Source organism: Phyllosticta citribraziliensis (genome assembly GCF_038025025.1).
Source record: "Phyllosticta citribraziliensis strain CPC 17464 chromosome Unknown J3D65scaffold_13, whole genome shotgun sequence".
Classification (NCBI taxonomy): Eukaryota; Fungi; Ascomycota; class Dothideomycetes; order Botryosphaeriales; family Phyllostictaceae; genus Phyllosticta; species Phyllosticta citribraziliensis.
In genome coordinates this window covers 640377-660380 of record NW_027117350.1, presented here as the reverse complement: position 1 = coordinate 660380, position 20004 = coordinate 640377, and the positions used below count along the sequence as shown (strand labels likewise).

General features: G+C 56.5%; 8 protein-coding genes and 1 non-coding gene across 9 annotated transcripts; 4 read left to right on the top strand and 5 right to left on the bottom strand.

Moving 5' to 3' along the window:
* The first annotated feature begins 770 nt into the window (after positions 1–770).
* On the top strand, positions 771–3206 carry J3D65DRAFT_136992 (uncharacterized protein). Its single transcript, XM_066793952.1, has one exon. The coding sequence runs from the start codon at positions 878–880 to the stop codon at positions 2987–2989; it is 2112 nt and encodes a 703-aa protein (XP_066650854.1). The 5' UTR covers positions 771–877; the 3' UTR covers positions 2990–3206.
* Positions 3131–4276, bottom strand: J3D65DRAFT_671713 (uncharacterized protein; the record flags this gene model as incomplete). The annotated part of the gene is made up of 1 exon (XM_066803415.1): positions 3131–4276. The coding sequence occupies one exon, from the start codon at positions 4274–4276 to the stop codon at positions 3131–3133; it is 1146 nt and encodes a 381-aa protein (XP_066650853.1).
* Positions 4277–5763: 1487 nt separating this feature from the next.
* Positions 5764–5852, top strand: J3D65DRAFT_t147. Its single transcript has one exon. It is a non-coding gene; the product is annotated as a tRNA-Tyr (tRNA).
* Positions 5853–6430: 578 nt separating this feature from the next.
* On the top strand, positions 6431–9065 carry J3D65DRAFT_136946 (uncharacterized protein). Its single transcript, XM_066793949.1, has 2 exons — positions 6431–7244; positions 7309–9065. The coding sequence occupies exons 1-2, from the start codon at positions 6670–6672 to the stop codon at positions 8840–8842; spliced, it is 2109 nt and encodes a 702-aa protein (XP_066650852.1). The 5' UTR covers positions 6431–6669; the 3' UTR covers positions 8843–9065.
* Positions 9066–9766: 701 nt separating this feature from the next.
* Positions 9767–11900, bottom strand: J3D65DRAFT_136941 (putative adipose-regulatory protein-domain-containing protein). The gene is made up of 3 exons (XM_066793948.1): positions 11712–11900; positions 10741–11594; positions 9767–10679 (listed from the first exon to the last, which is right to left on the bottom strand). The coding sequence occupies exons 1-3, from the start codon at positions 11781–11783 to the stop codon at positions 10067–10069; spliced, it is 1539 nt and encodes a 512-aa protein (XP_066650851.1). The 5' UTR covers positions 11784–11900; the 3' UTR covers positions 9767–10066.
* A 509-nt stretch (positions 11901–12409) lies between these two features.
* J3D65DRAFT_136988 (HEC/Ndc80p family protein-like protein) lies at positions 12410–14759 on the bottom strand. The gene has a single exon (XM_066793951.1). The coding sequence runs from the start codon at positions 14658–14660 to the stop codon at positions 12552–12554; it is 2109 nt and encodes a 702-aa protein (XP_066650850.1). The 5' UTR covers positions 14661–14759; the 3' UTR covers positions 12410–12551.
* Positions 14760–15044: 285 nt separating this feature from the next.
* On the top strand, positions 15045–15414 carry J3D65DRAFT_671709 (uncharacterized protein; the record flags this gene model as incomplete). Its single annotated transcript, XM_066803414.1, has 3 exons — positions 15045–15063; positions 15135–15230; positions 15317–15414. 3 exons carry the CDS (start codon positions 15045–15047, stop codon positions 15412–15414), a joined length of 213 nt encoding a protein of 70 aa, XP_066650849.1.
* A 381-nt stretch (positions 15415–15795) lies between these two features.
* J3D65DRAFT_136916 (uncharacterized protein) lies at positions 15796–17659 on the bottom strand. Its single transcript, XM_066793947.1, has 2 exons — positions 17396–17659; positions 15796–17175 (listed from the first exon to the last, which is right to left on the bottom strand). The coding sequence occupies exon 2, from the start codon at positions 17163–17165 to the stop codon at positions 16083–16085; it is 1083 nt and encodes a 360-aa protein (XP_066650848.1). The 5' UTR covers positions 17166–17175; positions 17396–17659; the 3' UTR covers positions 15796–16082.
* J3D65DRAFT_136743 (uncharacterized protein) lies at positions 17608–19562 on the bottom strand. The gene is made up of 2 exons (XM_066793944.1): positions 18389–19562; positions 17608–18269 (listed from the first exon to the last, which is right to left on the bottom strand). The coding sequence occupies exons 1-2, from the start codon at positions 19427–19429 to the stop codon at positions 17934–17936; spliced, it is 1377 nt and encodes a 458-aa protein (XP_066650847.1). The 5' UTR covers positions 19430–19562; the 3' UTR covers positions 17608–17933.
* Between the last annotated feature and the right edge of the window lie 442 nt (positions 19563–20004).

Sequence of the window (20004 nt, the reverse complement as noted above, 5' to 3'; positions counted from 1 at the left end):
TGGTCTCTTTCTTTGTCTGATCCTCCCAGTATGACCATCCGTACTCCAAACCGTTTGGCCTCACGTTCCCTGCCGTTGGCTTACGCGAAGTCTTGGATACTGCCCTTCCTACGATTCAGAGACGCGTGTCTACCGACAAGAAGAGATGAAGTGGTCATAAATCCATCACTTTTTGGATTCGGTTGATGCTGTCCTCAGGCTATGGAATCGCGAAATCGGCTTGCCTTGGAGACAAACGCATGCTCATGTTCGTGTTGGTCCCGCAGCCGTAGATACATCCACCTTAGGGATTTGACGATAAGTCGGTCTAAAATTGGACTTGCTATCAGAGACTGTTGCCTCGTCAGCATCTGCGCGACTAACAACCACCAAGCCGGCCAAGAGCCTGAATGAGTGCGATGCCGGCACCCATGAGCCTGGACAGCTATCACGCGGTGAACGAGGCCGTCTGGTCTCCACATCTCATGGTAACCAATAGCAGAAACTGAGCCTTCTCCCGGCTGAATCACATCTTCTTCTGGCGAGTCCCGCGTTGCGAATTGTGCATGGGCAAAGCCGGCGCTTAGGGACAACGTCAGCAGCCAACCAGCATCCATCACTGAAAATTGGTCATTGGTCCATCTTGCATTCAACTGCAGGAACACGACCTTCACAGGCGCCATTGCCTGAGGGCCGCTGAGCGGTCTCCCTCCATAAAGCTAAGTTCGCTATCTCGCCTTCTTTGTCGACTGCCATGCCGTGTTTTTGATATTGCAATTGCGAACTCTACTTCTATCGTCACTCATCGCAAGCTGGATCTTGTGAGAAAACGCCATTCTTCAATACCTATTGTAATCACTTGACGCTCCCTTCTGTGTTCGTTCTCACAGCGTTCGTCATGTCGTTCCAGCTGTTTCCAGCTCCGCCGAGGAAACCAAGAAAACAGGCTGCGTCTTTTGTTGCGCAGAGCCCGGCCAGTCCAGAGCCAGCCGTCGAATTGGCAGAGCGTGCAAAGGCTCCTGGTGAGCTTCACGAGCTCATCATCAAAATCAACCCTGAGCCAACAGCTCAAATACAACTGCCCGGACAGGCTCACACTACGGATACCAAAACGTACCAGGCAGCAGCTGCATCTGATGGCAGTCGACAAAGGCCAAGGATCGAGACGTCGTGCGCCTCAAGTGCCGACACGAATGCTCCAAGCTCTCGCAAACGGTCGCAATCCAATGCGACACAATCCTCACGCACTTTCTCTCCCAAGAGCGCTTCTTCGTTGTCCTCCAAGGTGGATCCGAGGACAACTGGCTCGCCGGCTCTCTCAGAAAGCGCTACACTGATCGGGACCATCAACAACAGCAGTCCTCCGGTCATGAGATCAATCTTTCCTCGGTACAACCCCAATATCCGACTGTCTCAGCAAGCATACAAACCGACCCAGGCATCGCCGACTCACATTCCCAAGGAGAAGATTAGCAAATCGCCATACTCTCCGGAATTTTACATTCCGCATGGCAAATGGACTCGCAGCGAATCTCCGGAAGCTCCCTATTACACCCCCATCTTCGAACTGATCCACATATGGACTGCAGCAAACAACAAACTGGACCCAGAAGCAAAGAGAACCTTCAGCCTTCAGCTTCACGGTGGTAGCTCAGCAGACAAAGATTCGGATAAGGCACTGGGATCACGAGATTTGGTCTTTGGTACCTCACCCGTCAAGCCTTTGTATATGCTTCAGCAATCACCCAATTCAACGGGAGAGCCGCAGCCACGTTCGAAGCACGAGGTCCTCATAAGTCGACATCACCCAACAAAATCCGAAAAACCAGCACTTCCCGTCGCCCATTTGGACTTGAATACGCCTCCACCTCATCGGACGTCTTCTGAAATCGACATACAAGACACGTCAGCGGTGCATGTTACCAACATTCACTCGAAGCTTGCAGCCCTGTCTGCTCTGGAAGCGGCTGCAAACAGCCCCGAAGCATCCAGCATCGCACTCGTCGACCCCACCGCATCATCTCCTGCAGCTGCACAATTGGCTGCCACTGCAGTCGCGGAATCCGAGTCGAAATATGGCTGCCAGCTCTTCTTCTGTCCGATTTCGGAGAAGCTGATGGAACCATACGAGACGAACAAATCAGCAACCTACGAGCTCAGGCATCCGCAGGTCGGCGCTCTGCCTGTGGTCGTCCAAGGAGATGTCAAGAAAGCGCTCCAGAGCCTATGGGAAGGCGAAGGGCCGATGGAAGGCAGCAGATCCGGCAGCCCTCACTACTATCGACCGCTCCCGCCCATACACACCACCATCAGCCTCCTCAACCCGTTTGCAACGCCTCGCAGCAGCTTGTACGAGGCTGCCCCTGAAGTATCTTCGCCTTCGCAAAAGTCTCGCGCCAATGACCAGTCCCAGCAACCTCATTCTCCTGCTCCAGATGAAATCTTTGTCCGACTTGACCTGACGACTCATGCGCTGACGATCGATGCCGCTGCACTGACGGCGGTTTCTTCGAGCAAGGGCGCAGACGCCCACAAGTACATCATCGACACTGCAGTATCAGCCGTGCTGGCCGTGGCCGTGGCGGAAAGCAAACGGGAAGGCCAATTCGCCACTCTTTCGCGCACAAACAGCGAGGCAAGCAGCTCGAAAGAGACGCAAGGGGTCGGTGGAGGACAGCTGCCGTGGGTCGACGCAGAAGGCAATTTCGTCTTCGAAGGCCCGCCTACGACGGCAGCCAGGGAAAGGGGCAAAGTCAAGGTCAAAGGGTGGTTTGGCGAGAGGAGCAAGGCGGCGGCGAAGGGCAGTCGGAAGCAGGGCGGCGACTTGGAGGCCGGCACTGCCGGACAGGAGGTGAGCGGGAAGAAGAGGGACGAGTTGCCGTTCGTGGCCGAGCTGATTCTGTGGGTCGTCGAGTCGGCTTTCAAGATTGTCGTTTTTGTGCTGGGGATGCTGTTGAAGGTTATTGCGAAGATTGTCGTTGGTGCTTGCAAGTGTGTCGCCAAGGCGTAGATACTTTGTTCTTCTGGAGTTACGATTATACGTGTGTAGAAATGATTTGAATACGTTCCCCTTGTCAATCCTCTGCTAATAAAGTATGCCATGTCCAGAACTGGAGCCCCTCGTACGTTTCCCAAGCGCTTCACTACACTCTTAAGCTTCCTTCTCGGGTTCAAGGATTGCTCGCACAAAGGCATCAAGACCCGCCCTGCCTGGCCCTTCTTCAAACAACCAGAGCCACGGCTCAATCAGCTCCGCCTCCATGATAACAAACTGGCCATCCAGACCCAGCACGCCATCAACGCGAGCATACAGCAGCTCAGTGCGTCCCTCAGCGGGCCCACCCCTCTTCAAGCTCTTCTCATGCTGAACCAACCAGCGCCACAGCTCCTCAGCGACAGCCCTGCCGGCCGCAGGCACGCGCGAGTCCGTCGCGGCCATGACCTCAGACCTGCCGCCATACGCCGAGTTGACCCTCCACTCGCCGCCCACCGGCCGCTTGCGCGCGACCTGCGCCACCGTGCCCGCGATCACGACGAAGCTCCACTCGCCCCACCGCTCGTCCGTCTCTCCCGCCGTCGGCTGGATTGCCGGTAGGAACTCTTGCACCATGACCATGGCGCGCGTGCCGCTCTCTTTTCCCGCCTCGTCCGCCACCACGGCCGCTTTGGTTGCGGCAGCCGCCCCGATGGCCTGCAGCGCCGCACCGTCGGCCTCGCTGAGCGCGCGCGGCGCCGCAATCAGGTGCGTGCCGACGCCGCTGGCGGCAATCGAGGGCTTGAGGACCAGCTTTGCGGCGTGGGGGTGCTGCGCGGCAACGTGCTGGGCCAGCGCTTCCATCCCCGTGCCGGGCTCGACAAACGTGGTGCGCGGGACAGCGAAGCCGGCAGCTGCCAGCGTCGTCAGGTACGTCTTGTTTGCGTCCCAGGCGACGAGGGCGGGCGGGTTGTGGACGCGCAGCGAGGGGTTGAGGCGCTGGGCGGCGGGCAGCAGCGCCGTCAGCAGCCGGATGAAGGGCTGCAGGTACGCGTGGTACGAGTCGACGCCGAGGAAGATGATGTGCGTTTGCGCGGCCAGGTAGGCTGGCGTGACGGTCGGAGAGAGCAGTGAGGCCATGGTTACTGTGGTGTTGTTGCTGCTCTCCCGCAGGTGCGTGATGGGCATCTGAAGGTAGGATTCCATTTTGGTGTTCCAATTTTCGATGACGGTGGGGGTGGCCGTTTCTGCGGAGGCAGTCGGCGGCCCAGCCGTGATGAAGAGGACCTTGGATGTTGTTGTTGATGGTGGTAGAGAACCCATTTTGATGGCAGTCTTGATGGAGCGATGCGGAGAAAGGAAGGCCTTGATGCTCGAGTTGAAGCAAGAGACTCCAGAGAGCTAGAAACCCCGCTCTCGAAGAAAAGTCAGACGGAAGAACTACGCCGTCGCCTGAATGAGGTGGAAGTGATGCCTCCAAAGGTATAGCCCCCGTTTCCTCCAAAGGAAGCCTAGCCGATTTTTGGAGAACAAGTCTTTTTCTTTTTCTTATTCTTTTTCCTTTTCTTTTGATTTTTTGTGTCAGAACCAGACCACCGGAGGTTCTTTCAGCAAAGCGCACTCTCGAGCAAAAGACGATGGACGTTGTCGTTGTTGTTGTCTTCCAGATGATCAGATATGATATTTGAGGCCACCGGCCTGAGGCGAGGTTATCCGACATGGTGGAGCCCGAGATAGGACATGTCCGACACTTGGCTCCAGAATACGACTGCGTAAGCTGCTTGGCTCTACCCCTGGATTTCCGGTCAAATACAGAGCCATATTATTGCGCTCTTATTCCGTGGGCCTGCTCGTTGTGTGAAGGGGGCACCAATGGCGAGTAGTAATCTCTTCCTCGTCGACGTTGTGCGCTGTCGCGACTGCATAGACTCGGAGAGAACTCAAAAGCCCTAACACTGTGTTTTGCGTTTGAGCATTGCTGTCGATACGCTAGGATAATTCTTCTGGCTGAGCTTTGCAAACCGCGTCGGTACGGGTAAAAAGCAAAGTCAAGTTCACGAGATCGAGGTCAGGTGTAAAGGCATTCGCCGATGCCATTCAGATGACCCACTAGCTCGACGGCTCGGCGCGGCGCGGCGCGTCTGTTGGGCGTTTCACGCCCATGACTTGGGGGTTATTTTTGGCTGTGTTGGGAATGAGGACGGGAGACAAAGTATGGAGTAGACATGCTGTTGCCGAGGAAGAGTTGTATTGGGGGGGCACGGTTGTCGAATGTGGATTGCAGAATCAAATGTCGATAGCGTCTCTATGCATGTTCTGCTGGTGCTATTGCTGGCAGGGCAGACTGAATCCAGTGGCCGCGATGAAAGGAGACGGTTTTGCGACTGCAGGATGAAGAAGGGCTGCATTAGTTGTGGCCGTCCCGACTTGCTTTAAACGGCGCCTGGACACGCATGAGATGCATCCCCACTGTCTATGAATGCTCTTCAACGCATAATACCATTTCCAGCCGAATGTAGGAGCAGATTTGTTTACTGCACCGTTTAGCAGTTATTCGCCTTTTGGCCCCTGTCCGCCCAGAGGCTACGTTGTTGTGCCCAGCAGCACCAGCAAAATCCCTCCGACTCGCACCACGCTCGGTTCCGTCATTCGCCACAGTCCATGATCGGTTCCATGGTTGTTCTTCAACGGATTTTGTACCCACATGAGTGTCAGCACAATCGCAGAGGCGAGATCGTCAAAAGTGTTAGGTATATTTATTGCAACAGCGGGGCGCTTCTTCAACCAAGACAGCAGTACAACTGCTGTTCCTCCTCTTGGTGTAGTTGGTTTATCACGTTCGACTGTAATGGAATTCAATGCCATCGAAAGGTCCCTAGTTCGATTCTGGGAGGGGAGAAACCACTTCTTTTTGCCGTCCGCAAGGCTGGAGATCAGATCCATTTGGGCATCTATGGGGCCGAGGAGCGGTGGACGGACCGGAGAGTGCATCCCGGGCCGGCAGAATCCTTTTGCAGACTGAAAGCACGAGGTAAGCGGTTGCCAACACATCAAGCATGGAATTGGAGAATCAAGAACGAGAGTTGCATTTTTGCGCGTGGGATGCTAAGTATCTCGACGTCACTGTACAGGAATCGGGGCAGCCATGCCTCTGGCCTTGTACATGACGGTACGTAAAAGTCAAGGTGGCCGGTGCAGACGAGATGGACTGCCTATAAACTGGAGCAAGGGATCGACTAGTCTTTGTTAGCGTTGTGGACCCAGCGAAACGGGCCTGGAGGAGGAACTTGCATTCTACCGTACTCGTCGGTGGTAGGGAATCCCAGCCCTGCTCTCGATGGATGCCCGACGGGAAGCAAGCCGCTGAGGTAAGTAGAGGCAGAGTTCAGCTGACATGGCGCTACACGCGCTCGGCGAACCGGGAGGAGTGCCGTAAGCTGGGATGAGGTGGGCGGGATGGTCTACAGTAGTCTAGGGAAATGTCACGTCCAGTTTCATTCATGGTGCATCAACTAAAGAATTTTCTCCCAGCAAAAGACTGTTGGGAGGCCGTTGCCCAAACCACCGACAAAGAACGACGGATTGCCGATTGCTATATGCCCGACCCGATGCTGCTGCACGCCATTGCTGTCATAGTCCTGGCACCGGGTCTGCATCTGCAGCTCGCCTGCTCACCGCCCTGTTCCTGTTCTCCAACTGGCTAGCACCACGCATCCATGGCCCATCACCGTCACGGCCGTCGACCCTCTGCCGGTGGCCTGTTTGGCGTGGCCTCTCTCTTTGGCCGCAAGGAGCATCCGCATCCTCCAAGCTACTACGACGACCTCGACCTCGACCACCGACCCCATCGCCGCCGCAAATCCAAACGCGAGCGCCACTCTTACGACCACAAAAGACGCCGCCGTGACCAGAGTCCAATTGTCGATGCCCCGGACCTTGACCAGCTGCGTCGAGCGAGGGCCGAATACTACGGCGCAACGCCCTCGGAGCGGAGACGAGAGCAGCCCGCCGCCGCCGAAATGCCAGACAAAAAAGGCCGATCGACGCGCCAGTACGCCTACACCCGGAGACGGCGCGACGACGACAAGGACAAGCGGCCCAGCAAGAAAGAGCGCGAGGAAAAGGACAGCGCCGTCTATGTCTACAGCACTCCAGCCAGCGGCAACCAGGGCTCCAGCCGGAGCTCCCTGCGCAACAGACGACACAATGTCGACGACGGCCTGGACCAGGTCGACATTGTCGAGGTAGAGCGGGAGCCTTCCCCACCTCCACGGGCCGACCCTCCTAGACGGTATGTAATGGACCGCATGCTTTCCCCAACATGAAGCGAATTGCCTGGCTGACTTGTGATCCAGAACCGTCTCGTCTCGCAATCCCCAGCGTCCTGTCATGGCCAAAGGCACAGTCCGCAGAAGTAGCACCACCAAAGTCCCAACCGTCGCCCACGACGCCGCATCCTCGGAATCCCCCGCCAACCAGCGGAGGAACAGCGGCCTGTTCGGCCTCTTTCGCCATGTCCCGCCAGCCCAGCCCAGTCCCGAAAAGAAGCACGATTGTGTCATTTGCATGGACGAGGTCCGGACGTCACGATGTCCCAAGCTCACCTGCGGCCATCGAATGTGCCACTCGTGCTTGAAGAGACAGTTTGATCTATCAGTCAAAGACCCGCAACACATGCCGCCCCGTTGCTGCACATCAGACCACATTCCACTCAAATATGTGGATCGGTTGTTCGACACCAAGTTCAAGATATTATGGAACAAAAAGTACCAAGAGTTTACGACCAAGAATCGCCTCTATTGCCCGTCGCGTGGCTGTGGCGAATGGATCAAACCCTCCCATATTCGAATGGACTCTGTTGCTGGTCGCAAGTGCGCCAAGTGTCCGCGTTGTCGCACAAAAGTGTGCGTACTCTGCAACGGCAAGTGGCACACGCGTCGCCAGTGTCCCCGAGACGAAGAGACGCAACGCTTCACGGAACTAGCCAAGGAAGCGGGGTGGCAGCGCTGCTACAACTGCAAAGCCATGGTGGAATTAAAAGAAGGATGTAACCATATGACCTGCCGCTGTAAAGCGCAATTCTGCATGCTCTGTGGGGCCAAGTGGAAAACGTGCGAATGTCCCTGGTTCAACTACACCAGTCTGGAAGACGATGACCGCCTCCACGATATGCGAATACCGGAGCCGTACGTCGTCATCGAGCACGACGAGCCTGGCCGTGGAAGAGACCGCGCTGTACGAGCGGCAACAGGGGAACGGCTCTCTCCGGAAGACTACCAGGTCCCTGCGCCACGGCGACACCATCCCATTTACGACGCGGAGCGCTCTCCTATCCGACGGCTACGTAGCATGCGAGAGCGTGAGCGCGAGCGCGCCGACGAGATGCTGGCGCGCCGCCTCCAGACGCAAATCATTCTCGACGCAGCCGACGACATCATCGCGCCGCGACGTGCCCACGGCGGCCGCGTAGCCCCGCCTGCTCCCCGTGCTCCTCCCACCGAAGTCTCGGTCGAGGTCATCAACGTCGGCAACGCTGCCGACCACCACATGAACGACTTTGGCGCCCCTGCCCAGCCTGCAGCCCCGTCGCGCCGGGAGCCCGCAACGCTCCGGCGCACGACGACGACGACGACGCGGACCCGCCGCGCGACGGACTCGGAGACGGATGCTGCGCCGTCGCGCCGCATGGGGTACGCGCGCGGCATGGCCGGCGTGACGGGGTCCGGCGGCGAGCGACGTAGCAGCGTCATGGCTGGCCTTGTCGACGACGGCGCCGGCACTGCCAGGAGAAACGGCCTCGGACGCATCGGCATGTGGCTGGCGCACGTGGAGAATGACCCGGCAGAAGTTGAAGGGAGGTATGCGAGGGCGAGTGGGGTGGCGTACTGAGCACGCAGGCTGCTGCTCTAGGTCGGCGACATCGTCAATCTAGCCCACGGTCTCCCGCGGGGATAGCCATCTTAACGGCGCTGCGCATCGGGGGATGCGTCAAGAAGGCTTCATATCATGCAGCAGCGTGGCATGCCAGCATGAGGGGAGACATCATCTCAAGAATCCACGGAGCCCTTACCCTTCAAGTACATGCCCGCTATCGCGCATACACCAGGAGCATACATCACCTCGTACTCCTCAGATCTTTCCCCCCTCTCCCCTCTCACCATACCCCCCTTACATTTCCATCAACCCGTTCGTTCTTCTATTCCTGCATCATCCGCCCCAGCAGCAGCAGCAGCAGCAGCCCCACGACGGCACGGCAGACACGAAAAACGTACAGACACGAAGTTTACGACACGAGATGACCACCAGCAAGCTAACCACATACATAGCTCAGCCACATGTTCCGGTTCTTTTCGCTTCTTTTTCTCCCTGTTTTCCACGTTCGACAGAGTAATCCGGGCGGCTTTGGTGATACCCTGCTTTGGCCTTTTTTTCCCTCTCTCTTCTCTCTTCTCGTTTCTTTTCTCATTTTCTCTTTCGTCGTCATCGCCAAAAACTTTCGTTGAGTTGAAGTAAGCTGACCATTCTGGCTTTCTTGGATCGTTTGCGCCTTACATTGTTGGTGGACGGGACTGGACTGGACTGGACTGGCAGGTGAGTCAGTCGGGAGGTGTGGAATGGCATTGCGTGTTTTGGAATTGTTCGGACAGAGGATGCGGTGCGGTGCGGTGTGGTGTGGTTGGAGCTGTATGTAGCTACGTGTGAATGTTCAGACGAGAGGTTCCATCAGAGTTGAATTTTGGCAGAGCGAGGCGTAGAAATGTGTTGTGGTTGTGTGAATGGTGAAAACTGGCAGCTATCATCCTTTACTTTGCTGTACCGTCTTGGTTGACCTGTTTGTTGGCTTCCTCATCGCGTCGAATTGCATAGTAGTAAGGACATATAACAGAGCAAGTGAGTGACTTAAAGTGACGGAAAATGGCTTGTTTGCACCTCTCTACTGTTATACCTCTCTACTGTTACTGCCGACTGGGTATCATGCTACAAATACATACACAACGAGACGCTTGGTTCTTTCGTCAACGCGGAACCAATTACAAGCATTAACTATTGCAGTTCATCATCCCGCCCTCTTCTCCCCAGACCAGCCAGCCAACCATTCCATCTCCCATCCAACTACAACGCCCCACCAGCGCCAGCACCACCACCAGAGCCACTACCACTAAAACGCCCCGAAAGACGCCTTCGGATCGACTCTCTGCGCTCCACACCACCAGCACTACTCTCCATGCTGGTGCCGAGTCCGGAATCGCGCTCCATGAAGCGGCCCGAGGGATCAATAAAGACGTCGTTGTCCTCGTCCTCGTCTTCGTCGTCGGCTTCCTGCGCCGTTTGCGCGAGAGGTGGAATATCGGCGAGACGGGTAGAGGAAGAAGGGCCGGCGGAGGCGGTGGTGGTGGTGCCTTCGGCGTCGTCCTCGCTCTTGACGCGCGGCGACGTGTAGCGCAGGGTGGGTTGGCGGCCGTACGAGGGAAAAGTGCGCGGGGTGTCGGAGAGGTCGGGGGCGTCGGTGGTAGCGGTGGCGGATTCGTCGTCCTCTGCTTCTTTCTTGACAGTCGCCGTGTCGCCCTGCCCGTCCTCCTTTTTGATCTCGGGGGTTGGATCTGTCGTCGAGGAGAAGTAGTGGGAAAGGGCAAAGTAGGCGATGAGCATGAAGATCATCTCAAAGGCCCAGAAGACGAGGGAGAAGACGACGACGGAGATGACGCGGTAGTTGTACATGATGTACCTGTCGCAGAGTATCAGCACGGCATTCACTCTTCCACCTGCGCCCAACTCTGGAGACATACCGCAAGCCCTGCAACCGCGCCTCAAACACCACCGCACACCCATACACCTGCACTCTCTCCACAGCCTGCACCTCGACCCGCACCACCTCGGGCAGATTCCTCCAGCCGCGCTCAAACCGCACCGCCTCCATCATCGGCACCTCGAGCGTCTCGGCCTCGCGCCGCCACCCGACGAGATACATGGGCAGCTCCAGCGCCTTGATGACGTGCTCCACCGGCGGGCTGTAGTACGTCAAGATAGCCGGCCGACGCTCGCGCGCCAGCGCATCGCGGCCCTCGACAGCGGGCGCGCCTCTCGCACTGACCGCCGTGCCCCAGCCGCCGCCGCTCGTCCTGGCGCCGCCTCCTCTGCCACCCCACCCTCCGGCCCCCGAGCCTTCCGTTTGTTGTTGTTGCGCCTTGCTGTCGACCATCGGCGGGCGCACCGGGCCAAACAGCTCCACCTCGACCATGAAGTTGCCCGCCTCGCGATTCCGCCGCGTGCGCGGCATGCGCAGCTCGATGCGGACGTCGTATGCCTGCTGGCTGACCAGCCGATGCCCGCCGTCTCCTGCAGGGCCCGCTCGCAAATGCGCCGTGCCAAAGGGGTGGTGCATTAGCTGCCCTTGGTTGTAATTGTTGTAGGTCTCATCGTGCTGGTTCTGATACGAGGGGCCGCCAGGCGAAGGATTGAATTGCAAATGGACAGGTATGCTGAAGCCGCGCGTGGGTATGTAGGCGTAGTAGAAGAGGGTGTAGGCGAGGAGCGCGGTGACGAGGAGGAAGGTCGATGTGATGAGGGTAAGAGTGGTGGTGAGGTAGGCACGGCGCGCGGGCGGCGAGAGGGCGATGTGAAGGGGTTGGAGGAGTTTTTCCTGTAGAATGTCATGTCAGCTATTATGTTTGACATGGACCCTGTGTTTTGACGTGGTTGATGCGGTTGAGCATGGGGTCAAAGGATGGTGGAAAACGACGAGGTGGGAGTGGTGTACCTTGGCGATGGTGAGAGCGCCTTTTTGGTACTCGTATTCGTCCTCCTCTTCGGACGAGCCTGACGATGTCATGGTGGACAGAGGTATGGTGAAATTGTTTTACATGTTGAGTGGCAGGTTGTCGGGCAGGACCTGGGAGCTCAGGGCAGCAGGGAGGGCGGCCAAGTTCCGCTGTATGGGTTTGTGACGTCGCCGGCCCGCGCCGTCTGGGGAAGCAACAACGGAAAACGCCACCAGCAGACCATCTGCTCCAGGTCACGAGCAAACGACAGTTGTTTTAAACAAAGGCATGGAAGAATGAAAGCTCTCAATGCCATGATGAGAGAAATCGAAAAGAGGTATCGTCAAATCCAAGTCCACCCACCCAATCCCTTCCGAAAATTCCATCCCTACAACGCCAAACCCCCAGCAAAGCAGAGATCGTGAGAGACAAGCCGTGTCAAGGATCCATCCATCCATCAAACAATCAAACAAAGACCACCAGCCCACACACCAAGAAAACAAGAGGCCAGCAAAACGAGAACGCTCACGCTGACAAGAAAATGCCCAGAGACATAAAAGGGTCGTCACAGAGCGAGAGTCAATCACAGCTCCTCTTCGACACCTTCCATGTCCTCTCCCAGCTGCTGCTCCTCGCACTCTCTGTCCACCTCCTCGGCGACAAACTGCTCGTAGTCCTCGAGGCTCTTTTGAACGTGTACCTTGAATTTGATGATGTCGTTGAGCATGCGCTCAATCTCCGTGTGCAGCTGCTCGCGAATCTCGGCCGCGCGCAGAGTCAATTGCTCGTACCTATCGCAGACGTTAGCCCTTATCTCTACAACCCATACGCGAAACAACTCACTCGATATTGGTGTTCATCTCTCGCTGCTCCAAAATCTGCAGACTCGTCGTCAACGAGTCCCGCAGCTTGGCCAAATCCTTCTCGAAGCGCTCAATCTCGGCGTCACGGCGCATCTTCTCGGCCGTGGTGAGTTCGCGCGTCTTTTCAAATTCTTCCTCGGCAGTGCGGACCCGGTGTTCGAGTGCGTCCACTTCGGCCATCTTGTCATCAATGGCTTCCTTGACCTTGTCGAGCATCTCGTTGTTTTCAAAGTCGGCCTCTTGCGCGGCGTTGATGCGGTCACGAATGTCGTTGCGGAGAGAGAGGATCTTGGCCTTGAGGTCTCGTCGAGGGTCGATGTTGAGAACGTCAGGATATTGGTACCCATTCCCGCTCTCATTCAGGAGGCGATCCGCTGAGCTCTGCGAACTGCCAAGCTGCGAGCCACTGAAGTTGTTGGAAGTCTCGTTGATGGTGAGAGTGAGCTCAAAACTCTGGCCCTTGGCCTGTGTTGCTGTTTCGGGCATGATGCCAATCGAGTATCCGAGCGTGTTGTACTTTTCCACAGTCCGCTCAAGGTCATCGAGCTTCCTGGTAGCCTCATACTCCTTGTCGGCAATCCTCCTCTTAGTCTCGTCCAGGCGCTCGCTGGCAGACCTGACGCCTCCTTGCAAACGTTCACGCTCGGCATTCATGCGGTCGATGTCCTGGATGGTGATGCCTTGCCTGTCAACCATCTCCTGGAGACTGCCCTTTTCTTGCTCCACCTGCTCAAGCTCCGCCTCGATCTTCTTGATTTCCTCGTCCAAAACTTGGACGCGGTTCTGGCACTTGTCGACCTTGGTCTCCATCTTCTTGTTGTAGTCCTCGAATTTGATGCGGTCCTCCTCGAGAATCTTGATTTGCTCGTCGAGCCTAGCAATCCGGGGTCCGTTCTTTCCCAGCTCCTCGATTTGATCCTGCAGGGCCTTGTGCTCGGCTTCCATCATTTCGACTTGCTTCAGGTGTTCTGCGTTGGCGTCGTCGAACTTGGACGCCATGGTGGAGACGTGCTTTTGAATGATTCGGTCGGCTTCGTCTTCGGCGTCATCCTCCACTTGGAGCCAGTCGCGGTACGCGTCCGTGAGGAATTGAAAGATGATCTTGTCACCCGTAACGTCGAAGCCGGCTTCCATGCAAGCCATGTCGTATTCGCCGGCAGCATAGCGCTCCATCATCCGCGCCAGTTGCATCATCCAGTGCAACAAGCCGAGGAACGTTGGCCAGTTGTTTCCACCTACAGCTGCAATTTGCGACTTCATGATGCTCTTCTCGAAAGGGTATCTCATTTGCTTGAGCAGCGGCGGGACCTCCTGGTCAATGTTCTTTTGGAATCGATAGCTTGGGTCGATGCGGTGGTAGAGCCATTGGAACATGCAGTTGAAGTCCTTTTGGGTTGGTGAAGTCATGCACTTTTGCGAAAGCGAATGCTTCATTTCCATTTCAAAGTTGTACTGCGTCAGGTACTCCATGAGTTCCTGCGCCATTTGTGCGCGAGTGGCCGCGTCCTTGAGCCTGCGCGGGTCCTGAGGAAGCGTCGCAGAGGGGGGCGCAGTCGTGAAGAAGCTCTGGTGGCCTCCCATCTGGCCGGGCATGCTTGAAGAAGGCCTAGCACTGCTCCACACACTGCTTCTTCTCTGAGATCCTTGGTCCATTGCGCCCATGCTGTGAGCCGGGGTCGCGCTAGGCGCATAGCTTTTCCGGCCACTTGCGCTGCCAAACGCGTTTGCGTTGGAGTTGCGGTGGACGCTGGAGAAACCCATGTCTGCGAGATTGTTGCCGGAAGACGAGCGATGAAATGTGGGTTGAGCGGGACGACTAGGTGCCAAGGACATGCGGCCGCCGGAGGAGAGGTTGCGGCCATGGGTTTGCGCGAGGTTCGAGTTGGAGCTGGAGCGCTTCATCGCGGAGCTCGGCATGGGGATGGCGGACAGGTTGTTGGCGAGGCCGCCGAGGGTCTGCATGTTGTCGCGATCAGTATGACGATTTAGAGTGCTGCGCTGCGGCTGTTGGGCGCTGCTCGTGGCGGTTTGTGACGGTACCTCTCGCGGCCTGCGAACTGAAAAGAGGCCAGGTTCTTGCGACATGGCCGCAAAAGTTGGTGTGGTGGGCTTGGGATGGTGAGGCGGACGCGGGACGGTGCGGGCGGGTGGTGATGGTGTTGAGTTTGGCTGACCTGGTTGACGGAGAAATGGCTGTTTGTTTTGATTATGGCCCAGATAGGAAGGCTGTTGCCCGCCGACGCTGCACGTGCGTGGACGCCGAATCCCCGTCACCGCCGGAGCGGCAGAACTCGGCGGAGGGAAGAAACTGCGGGCCGGGACCGAGACCGAGAGAGACCCTTTGCCGTACGGGCTGGAGGGGGCCGCCTGCTGATCTCGAACATCAACCGCAACACGCCCGCGCTACTTTTGCCTTGCCTTTGTCGCACACTCTTCTCACCCCTCACAACCCAACAGACTACCGCAATCATGCCTTCTGGACAAGGAGGTCAGTACCATTTGCTCCACCTTGCTAGCCACTGCTCCCGACAGACACTAACCCGGTCGCGTTTCATTTAGCCGGCACCAACCCCATCCACAACAAGAAGCCCAAGAAGAAGGTTGCCGACGACGACGACGAGACCGACATTGCCTACAAGCAAAAGCAGATTGCTGGTGTGTACCATCATCTCCGACTTGACGGGTCCCAGTCTTCGGTCATGCGTCGTTGAGAAAGTGTGCTGACAGAGCTTTTCTTGCAGACAAGAAGGCCCGCGAGGAAATGGCGGCCAAGGCCAAGGGCAAGAAGGGCCCGCTCAACGCCGGCCAACAGGGCATCAAGAAGTCTGGCAAGAAATAGACGTCGAACGAGCGGCACTGAGCACGAGAACCACGACCGATCCAAAGTCGCGGCCACAACGATAACAGCAAGGGCGAGACACTTGCATGATGCATGAGGCAGGAAGGAGCATCTCAAGTAGCGAGACGTCTCCTTCGTTGGCCTGCTATTGGACGGAATGATATCCCACGAAATCAAATGCAGACTTTATTCTTCAAACACAGGTTGTGAGACAAAGGGTCTCGGACCGGCTCGCTGGTATCATGCACACGCCGACTACAAGTCACCTTGGAGCAGTTCCTGGATTCAACTTCTTGCTTTCGATTTTGCTTCAACGCACTAGGTAGAGTACCAGCTATCCTACATCGGTCCTTCGCTGTAAAGATGAGTTTGCCCCGCATTATCCATGATCCTGGTTGAGAGCAGCAAATGTAGAGACCAAGCAAAAATGACTAGGAATGACGCCCGCAAAGTGAAGACGACATCTGCAGCTCAAGCAACGCAAAAGGGGGTATGAAAAGAAAAGAACAAACCAAGAAGCAGATACGCAGTCAGCACGCTTCGCCAGGAATTGCGCAATCAGGCCACTTCAGACCACTGGGTATCCTACAGATTACTCCTCCCCTACGATCATGGCCGGCCTTCAAAGACGAGTCCATGTCGTCACCAACTTTTGCTGAGACGGCGGATCAGTGTGTTGTGACGCGCCTGACCCACAAGGCCGTCATGCCTCCATCGTTGCCCTCTTCCCGCTCCTGTCTCTTCCTTATGCGATGCAGCTTCATGCCAATGTCGTGCTCCTCGCGAATCACATCTGCCAGCTCTGCCTCGAGTTTCTTGACGCGCCGCTCGTTGGCTCGCTTGGTGGCAAAGTCGGTCGTGAGCGGGTTCGTCAGCTCGGGAGACTGCGTGAGGTCTTGGATGATGCGGGTGATGTTGTGGCGGCGGCGGTATAGCTCGTCCATCTGCACCTGGTACGTGTCGATGGTCTTGGGGCCGGAGACGCTTTCCTCTGAGCTGCCCGTGGCGATGGAGAGGTTGCGAAAGGCGGGCGTGGGAGGCAGGTTCTTGTTGGTGGTTGGAGTGCCGGCGCGCGAGCTTCCCGAAGGAACAGGGCTCGACACCTCGCGCCGCACCGGACCGTATGACGAGAGCTGGTACGGATTCGGGACAGGGCTCACGCGGGGAGAGGGAAAGCTTTCTTGGCGCTTGACGTTGGCAACGGGACCTCTGGGTGACGGGACGGGTTTGCGCGTGGTGACGGCGCTTGCGATTGTGGTGTGAGTGCCCTCGGTGTCGACGGTCCGGATGCTGGGAGCATGGCGCAAGGTCGAGCCAAAGACTCCGCCGGAAAAACTGCCCGTGTCTGGACCAGAGGGCAACCTCGGGGGACCCGTCATGTATCGTGGAGGAATAGCCGGCGGCGGACTTGGGGGTGGGCTGGGCTGAAATTCAGTGGCTCGCGTGGACCAGCTGAAGCGGCTGTTGAGGCCGTTGGGATCTCTTGTTGCCGGGTGGTCGTCTACTGGTGGGACATGATAGTCGCCGTAGTTATGCGCCGAGTAGAGGTCCTTGTGATGATGACGAGGAGAGGGCTGAGAGTAGATTGACGACGAAGCCTTGGAGTGCGAACGGTTGTGGAAGGGTTTGAGCGGAGGAGGGCGCAGGCTCTGAATGTTGTCGAAGACGTCTTGGGGTTTCAGTTTGTGGGAGGTTTGATGATGTGGGGGCTTGTTCTCCTTGTCGCGGGCGCGAAAGTGCTTTTTCCACATGGCGGCTTTCCTGAGGGCGACCATGTCAGCGGTATCGTCTGCTACTGGTGCAGAGAAGTGGGTCAGGTCGGCGAGGGAGGATGTGATGGGCTGGTTGCACAGACGGACGGCGGTTGGGCAGCAGTACCGGTAAAAGTAATGCACGACGAGGCCGTTTTCAACGTCGGTCGAGGAAACAAACAGTGCTTGGTGGTCTTTGTTTATGGGCAAGGATTTGGGCGGAGGCGTGCCTTCATTCCGGGGGCGGAGAGAGGTCCGGCACGAGCGACGATGCTGTAGCTCGTGCAACCGGGAGCTTAAGCAGAAGAAGGTGACGGGAAGCGCGAATGGATCAAGGTCAAGGTGGTGGAGGAGGGTGGCTTACCTGGGAACCAACGGGTGCCTGTCGCGGATGTTTAAGGTAGCGAATATCCAGATATAAGGCTCGAGGGCAGAGGATGCTGGACTTGGAGGAGGAGGATGGAGCCGACGGCGGCGCGAGCAGCAGAGGCTAGCCCGGCGGAAATGGCCAGTGTTTCAGGACCGCGGTGCCCACTGACCACGGCACCACTCTACTCTCTGCCGTGCTCAGCTCACGCTCCGCTCTGCACCCCTCGACTATTCTTCATATGACGACGATTGATCGAGTCCCGTCGTCGACGCTGATCCTGCTCCCGTCGTGCTCCACCCCCGCCAAGCTCCGACGCCAAAAACATCACCATCTAGCCGCATTCGGCAAATTTGGAGCAGCCTCTTTGATCCTCCATTTCAACTACAGTCCCTACTACTTCATCGAACTGCCCACCAGCCATTCGAATAAACGTCAATATGCACCTTTCCACGAATTTGGCGTGCCAGCAGTCTCCCGACATGCTCGTGCATAATGACCCACTGCGTCGCCTTCTTGCCGTCAATTTTCATCACATTCTCCTCATTAATCCTCACCCACCATTGCCGATCGCGATGGTACGTGTCGCAGAGATACAGATGGCTCCGTTGAACGTGCGAGGCGTTCCTTTTCCGCAGCAACCACTTTTTGCTGACACCAGTGGAAATGTGGCCGACCATGATGTCTACTCGGCCTTCGTTTTGCTTCAAGTACTTGATGATTTCGTCGGGGGCTTCCTACTCCGGCGATTAGTCTGGAATGGTTTCAAGAGAGCGCAGCAGGGCCAGAAATGGACCCAGAGAATCGAGGCTTCCATGTGGGACGAAGCTGAAAAGAAAATCCATGGTTGACTTACATGTCTGCTGTTTCGGCAATACCAGACGTATTTTCCCCAAGTTGGAGAGAAGAAAAGCTCCTCCTTATTAAGTCGCGAAGAGAAGTCTTTGGAGACTTGGATCCTAATAATCCAGTGGTCGCTGGCAGGCACCCGTTGCCGAGCATACTCTCTGTACCTGGTGGCGGTCTCCAGCTCAGGAGTCCAATACCAGCACTCTTGCAGCGACCGGCCGTTGAAATCTCCTCTTCCTAAACGATGAGTAGAAATGGCCCGCATGTCAAAGGAGCTGTGTGAGGTAATGAATGGAGTCAAGTAACCCATCTCGTCGACGGCGGTTGCCATGTAGTAGACTTCGTGGTCTTCGAGCAAGGGCTCCGCGGCTCCAACTTTGACATGCGGATGGGAAAAATCCCTGTTTGCGCTTGTCGTCGTTTGCAAAGAAGCAGGAATTGAAGCAGCTGCCCTGCTGCCCTGCCGCCTTTGCTCGACGTAGGCCTTGAGCTGGTCTTGCATGCGGTCCAGGGATAAGAAATTGGCTCGGAGTGACTTGTCGAGCCAGAACCTTAGAGTGTTGGTTTGGAAGATGTCTCGATAGTTTGGATCGAGAATTGCGTCTTGAAGCCACTTGGCGATTCCGATCCGATTCATGGCCGCCGTGTCCGAATCTGCCAAGGGACGATGGTTCAGCTGGGCGGTGTCACCACAGACATAATCTATCAGATCGTCTGGATTTGGAAGTGGCCGAGAGTCCCAGCGACTGAATATCCTCGCTGCGGCGTCGGGTGTGAGCCCAATGAATTCGAGCCCGGCGGCACTTCTGACCTCTTGCGGAATTTCGAGGTCTGGTTGAGTTGGGGGCTGATGATGGCAGACGGAGACGACGGTAGGTGGACTGGATCCCTCTCCATTGTCGGGAGGCAAAGATGGGACCGGACAACCCCAGATGAAGGACCCAGAAATTTTGCGCTTGCCGGGCTGAGAACCTGGGAGGAAGATGCCATCATCTGCTAAAATGTTGCACTCTTCCTTGTTGAAGTGAATGTTCAAACTATGGTCCATGGCTTTGAAATTCACTTAAACCTGACCTTGGTGCGCTTTTAGTTCTCAGTTTGCGAGCTGCTGGAGGTTGCGGGACTGACTGCAGTTAAAGTCCTTGGTGGTCAAGCAGAACCTCATGTCTTATACACAGTAAGGCGGTCAAGTCCCAACTTGAGTCATTTGGCGGAACCAAGGAAAGGCTCATCCCCAACAGCTTAATATGCCCCACGTTGCATTTAAGACGTGGATATACCGCACTGTGAGCCTGGTCTCTGAATGAGCGGTAATTAGTTCCAAAGGATCCCAAAGTTGGAGCTCAACCATTTTGATACCCAGGCTCTTGATTTGAATGACGCATCAATACCACAAATGTAGTTTGGATATTCAGTCAAAACAGGGGAAGCGCAAAACATGCTTGAGTGCGTGATGATGGCGGAAATGAATGACGGAGGGAAAAATGACAGTCGACAATTGTTGTTTCTTGAAGCCAACAGGCAGACCGCAACCATCGGCCGGGCTGATGAGGGCTCGTCCATGGTAATAGTAAGCCATGGGCAGGCCTGGAGGTGACTGTCGATGGTGGATGTTTTGAAGTG

Coding starts and splice junctions, on each gene's coding strand:
- J3D65DRAFT_136743 (XM_066793944.1), bottom strand. CDS start 19,429: ATGGACCATAGTTTGAACATTCACTTCAACAAGGAAGAGTGCAACATT. Junction 18,270..18,388: donor ATTGCCGAAACAGCAGACAT/GTAAGTCAACCA, acceptor TCGCCGGAGTAG/GAAGCCCCCGACGAAATCAT.
- J3D65DRAFT_136946 (XM_066793949.1), top strand. CDS start 6,670: ATGGCCCATCACCGTCACGGCCGTCGACCCTCTGCCGGTGGCCTGTTT. Junction 7,245..7,308: donor CGGGCCGACCCTCCTAGACG/GTATGTAATGGA, acceptor CTTGTGATCCAG/AACCGTCTCGTCTCGCAATC.
- J3D65DRAFT_136916 (XM_066793947.1), bottom strand. CDS start 17,165: ATGTGGAAAAAGCACTTTCGCGCCCGCGACAAGGAGAACAAGCCCCCA.
- J3D65DRAFT_136988 (XM_066793951.1), bottom strand. CDS start 14,660: ATGTCGCAAGAACCTGGCCTCTTTTCAGTTCGCAGGCCGCGAGAGGTA.
- J3D65DRAFT_136941 (XM_066793948.1), bottom strand. CDS start 11,783: ATGACATCGTCAGGCTCGTCCGAAGAGGAGGACGAATACGAGTACCAA. Junction 11,595..11,711: donor GCGCTCTCACCATCGCCAAG/GTACACCACTCC, acceptor GACATTCTACAG/GAAAAACTCCTCCAACCCCT. Junction 10,680..10,740: donor GCGCGGTTGCAGGGCTTGCG/GTATGTCTCCAG, acceptor ACTCTGCGACAG/GTACATCATGTACAACTACC.
- J3D65DRAFT_136992 (XM_066793952.1), top strand. CDS start 878: ATGTCGTTCCAGCTGTTTCCAGCTCCGCCGAGGAAACCAAGAAAACAG.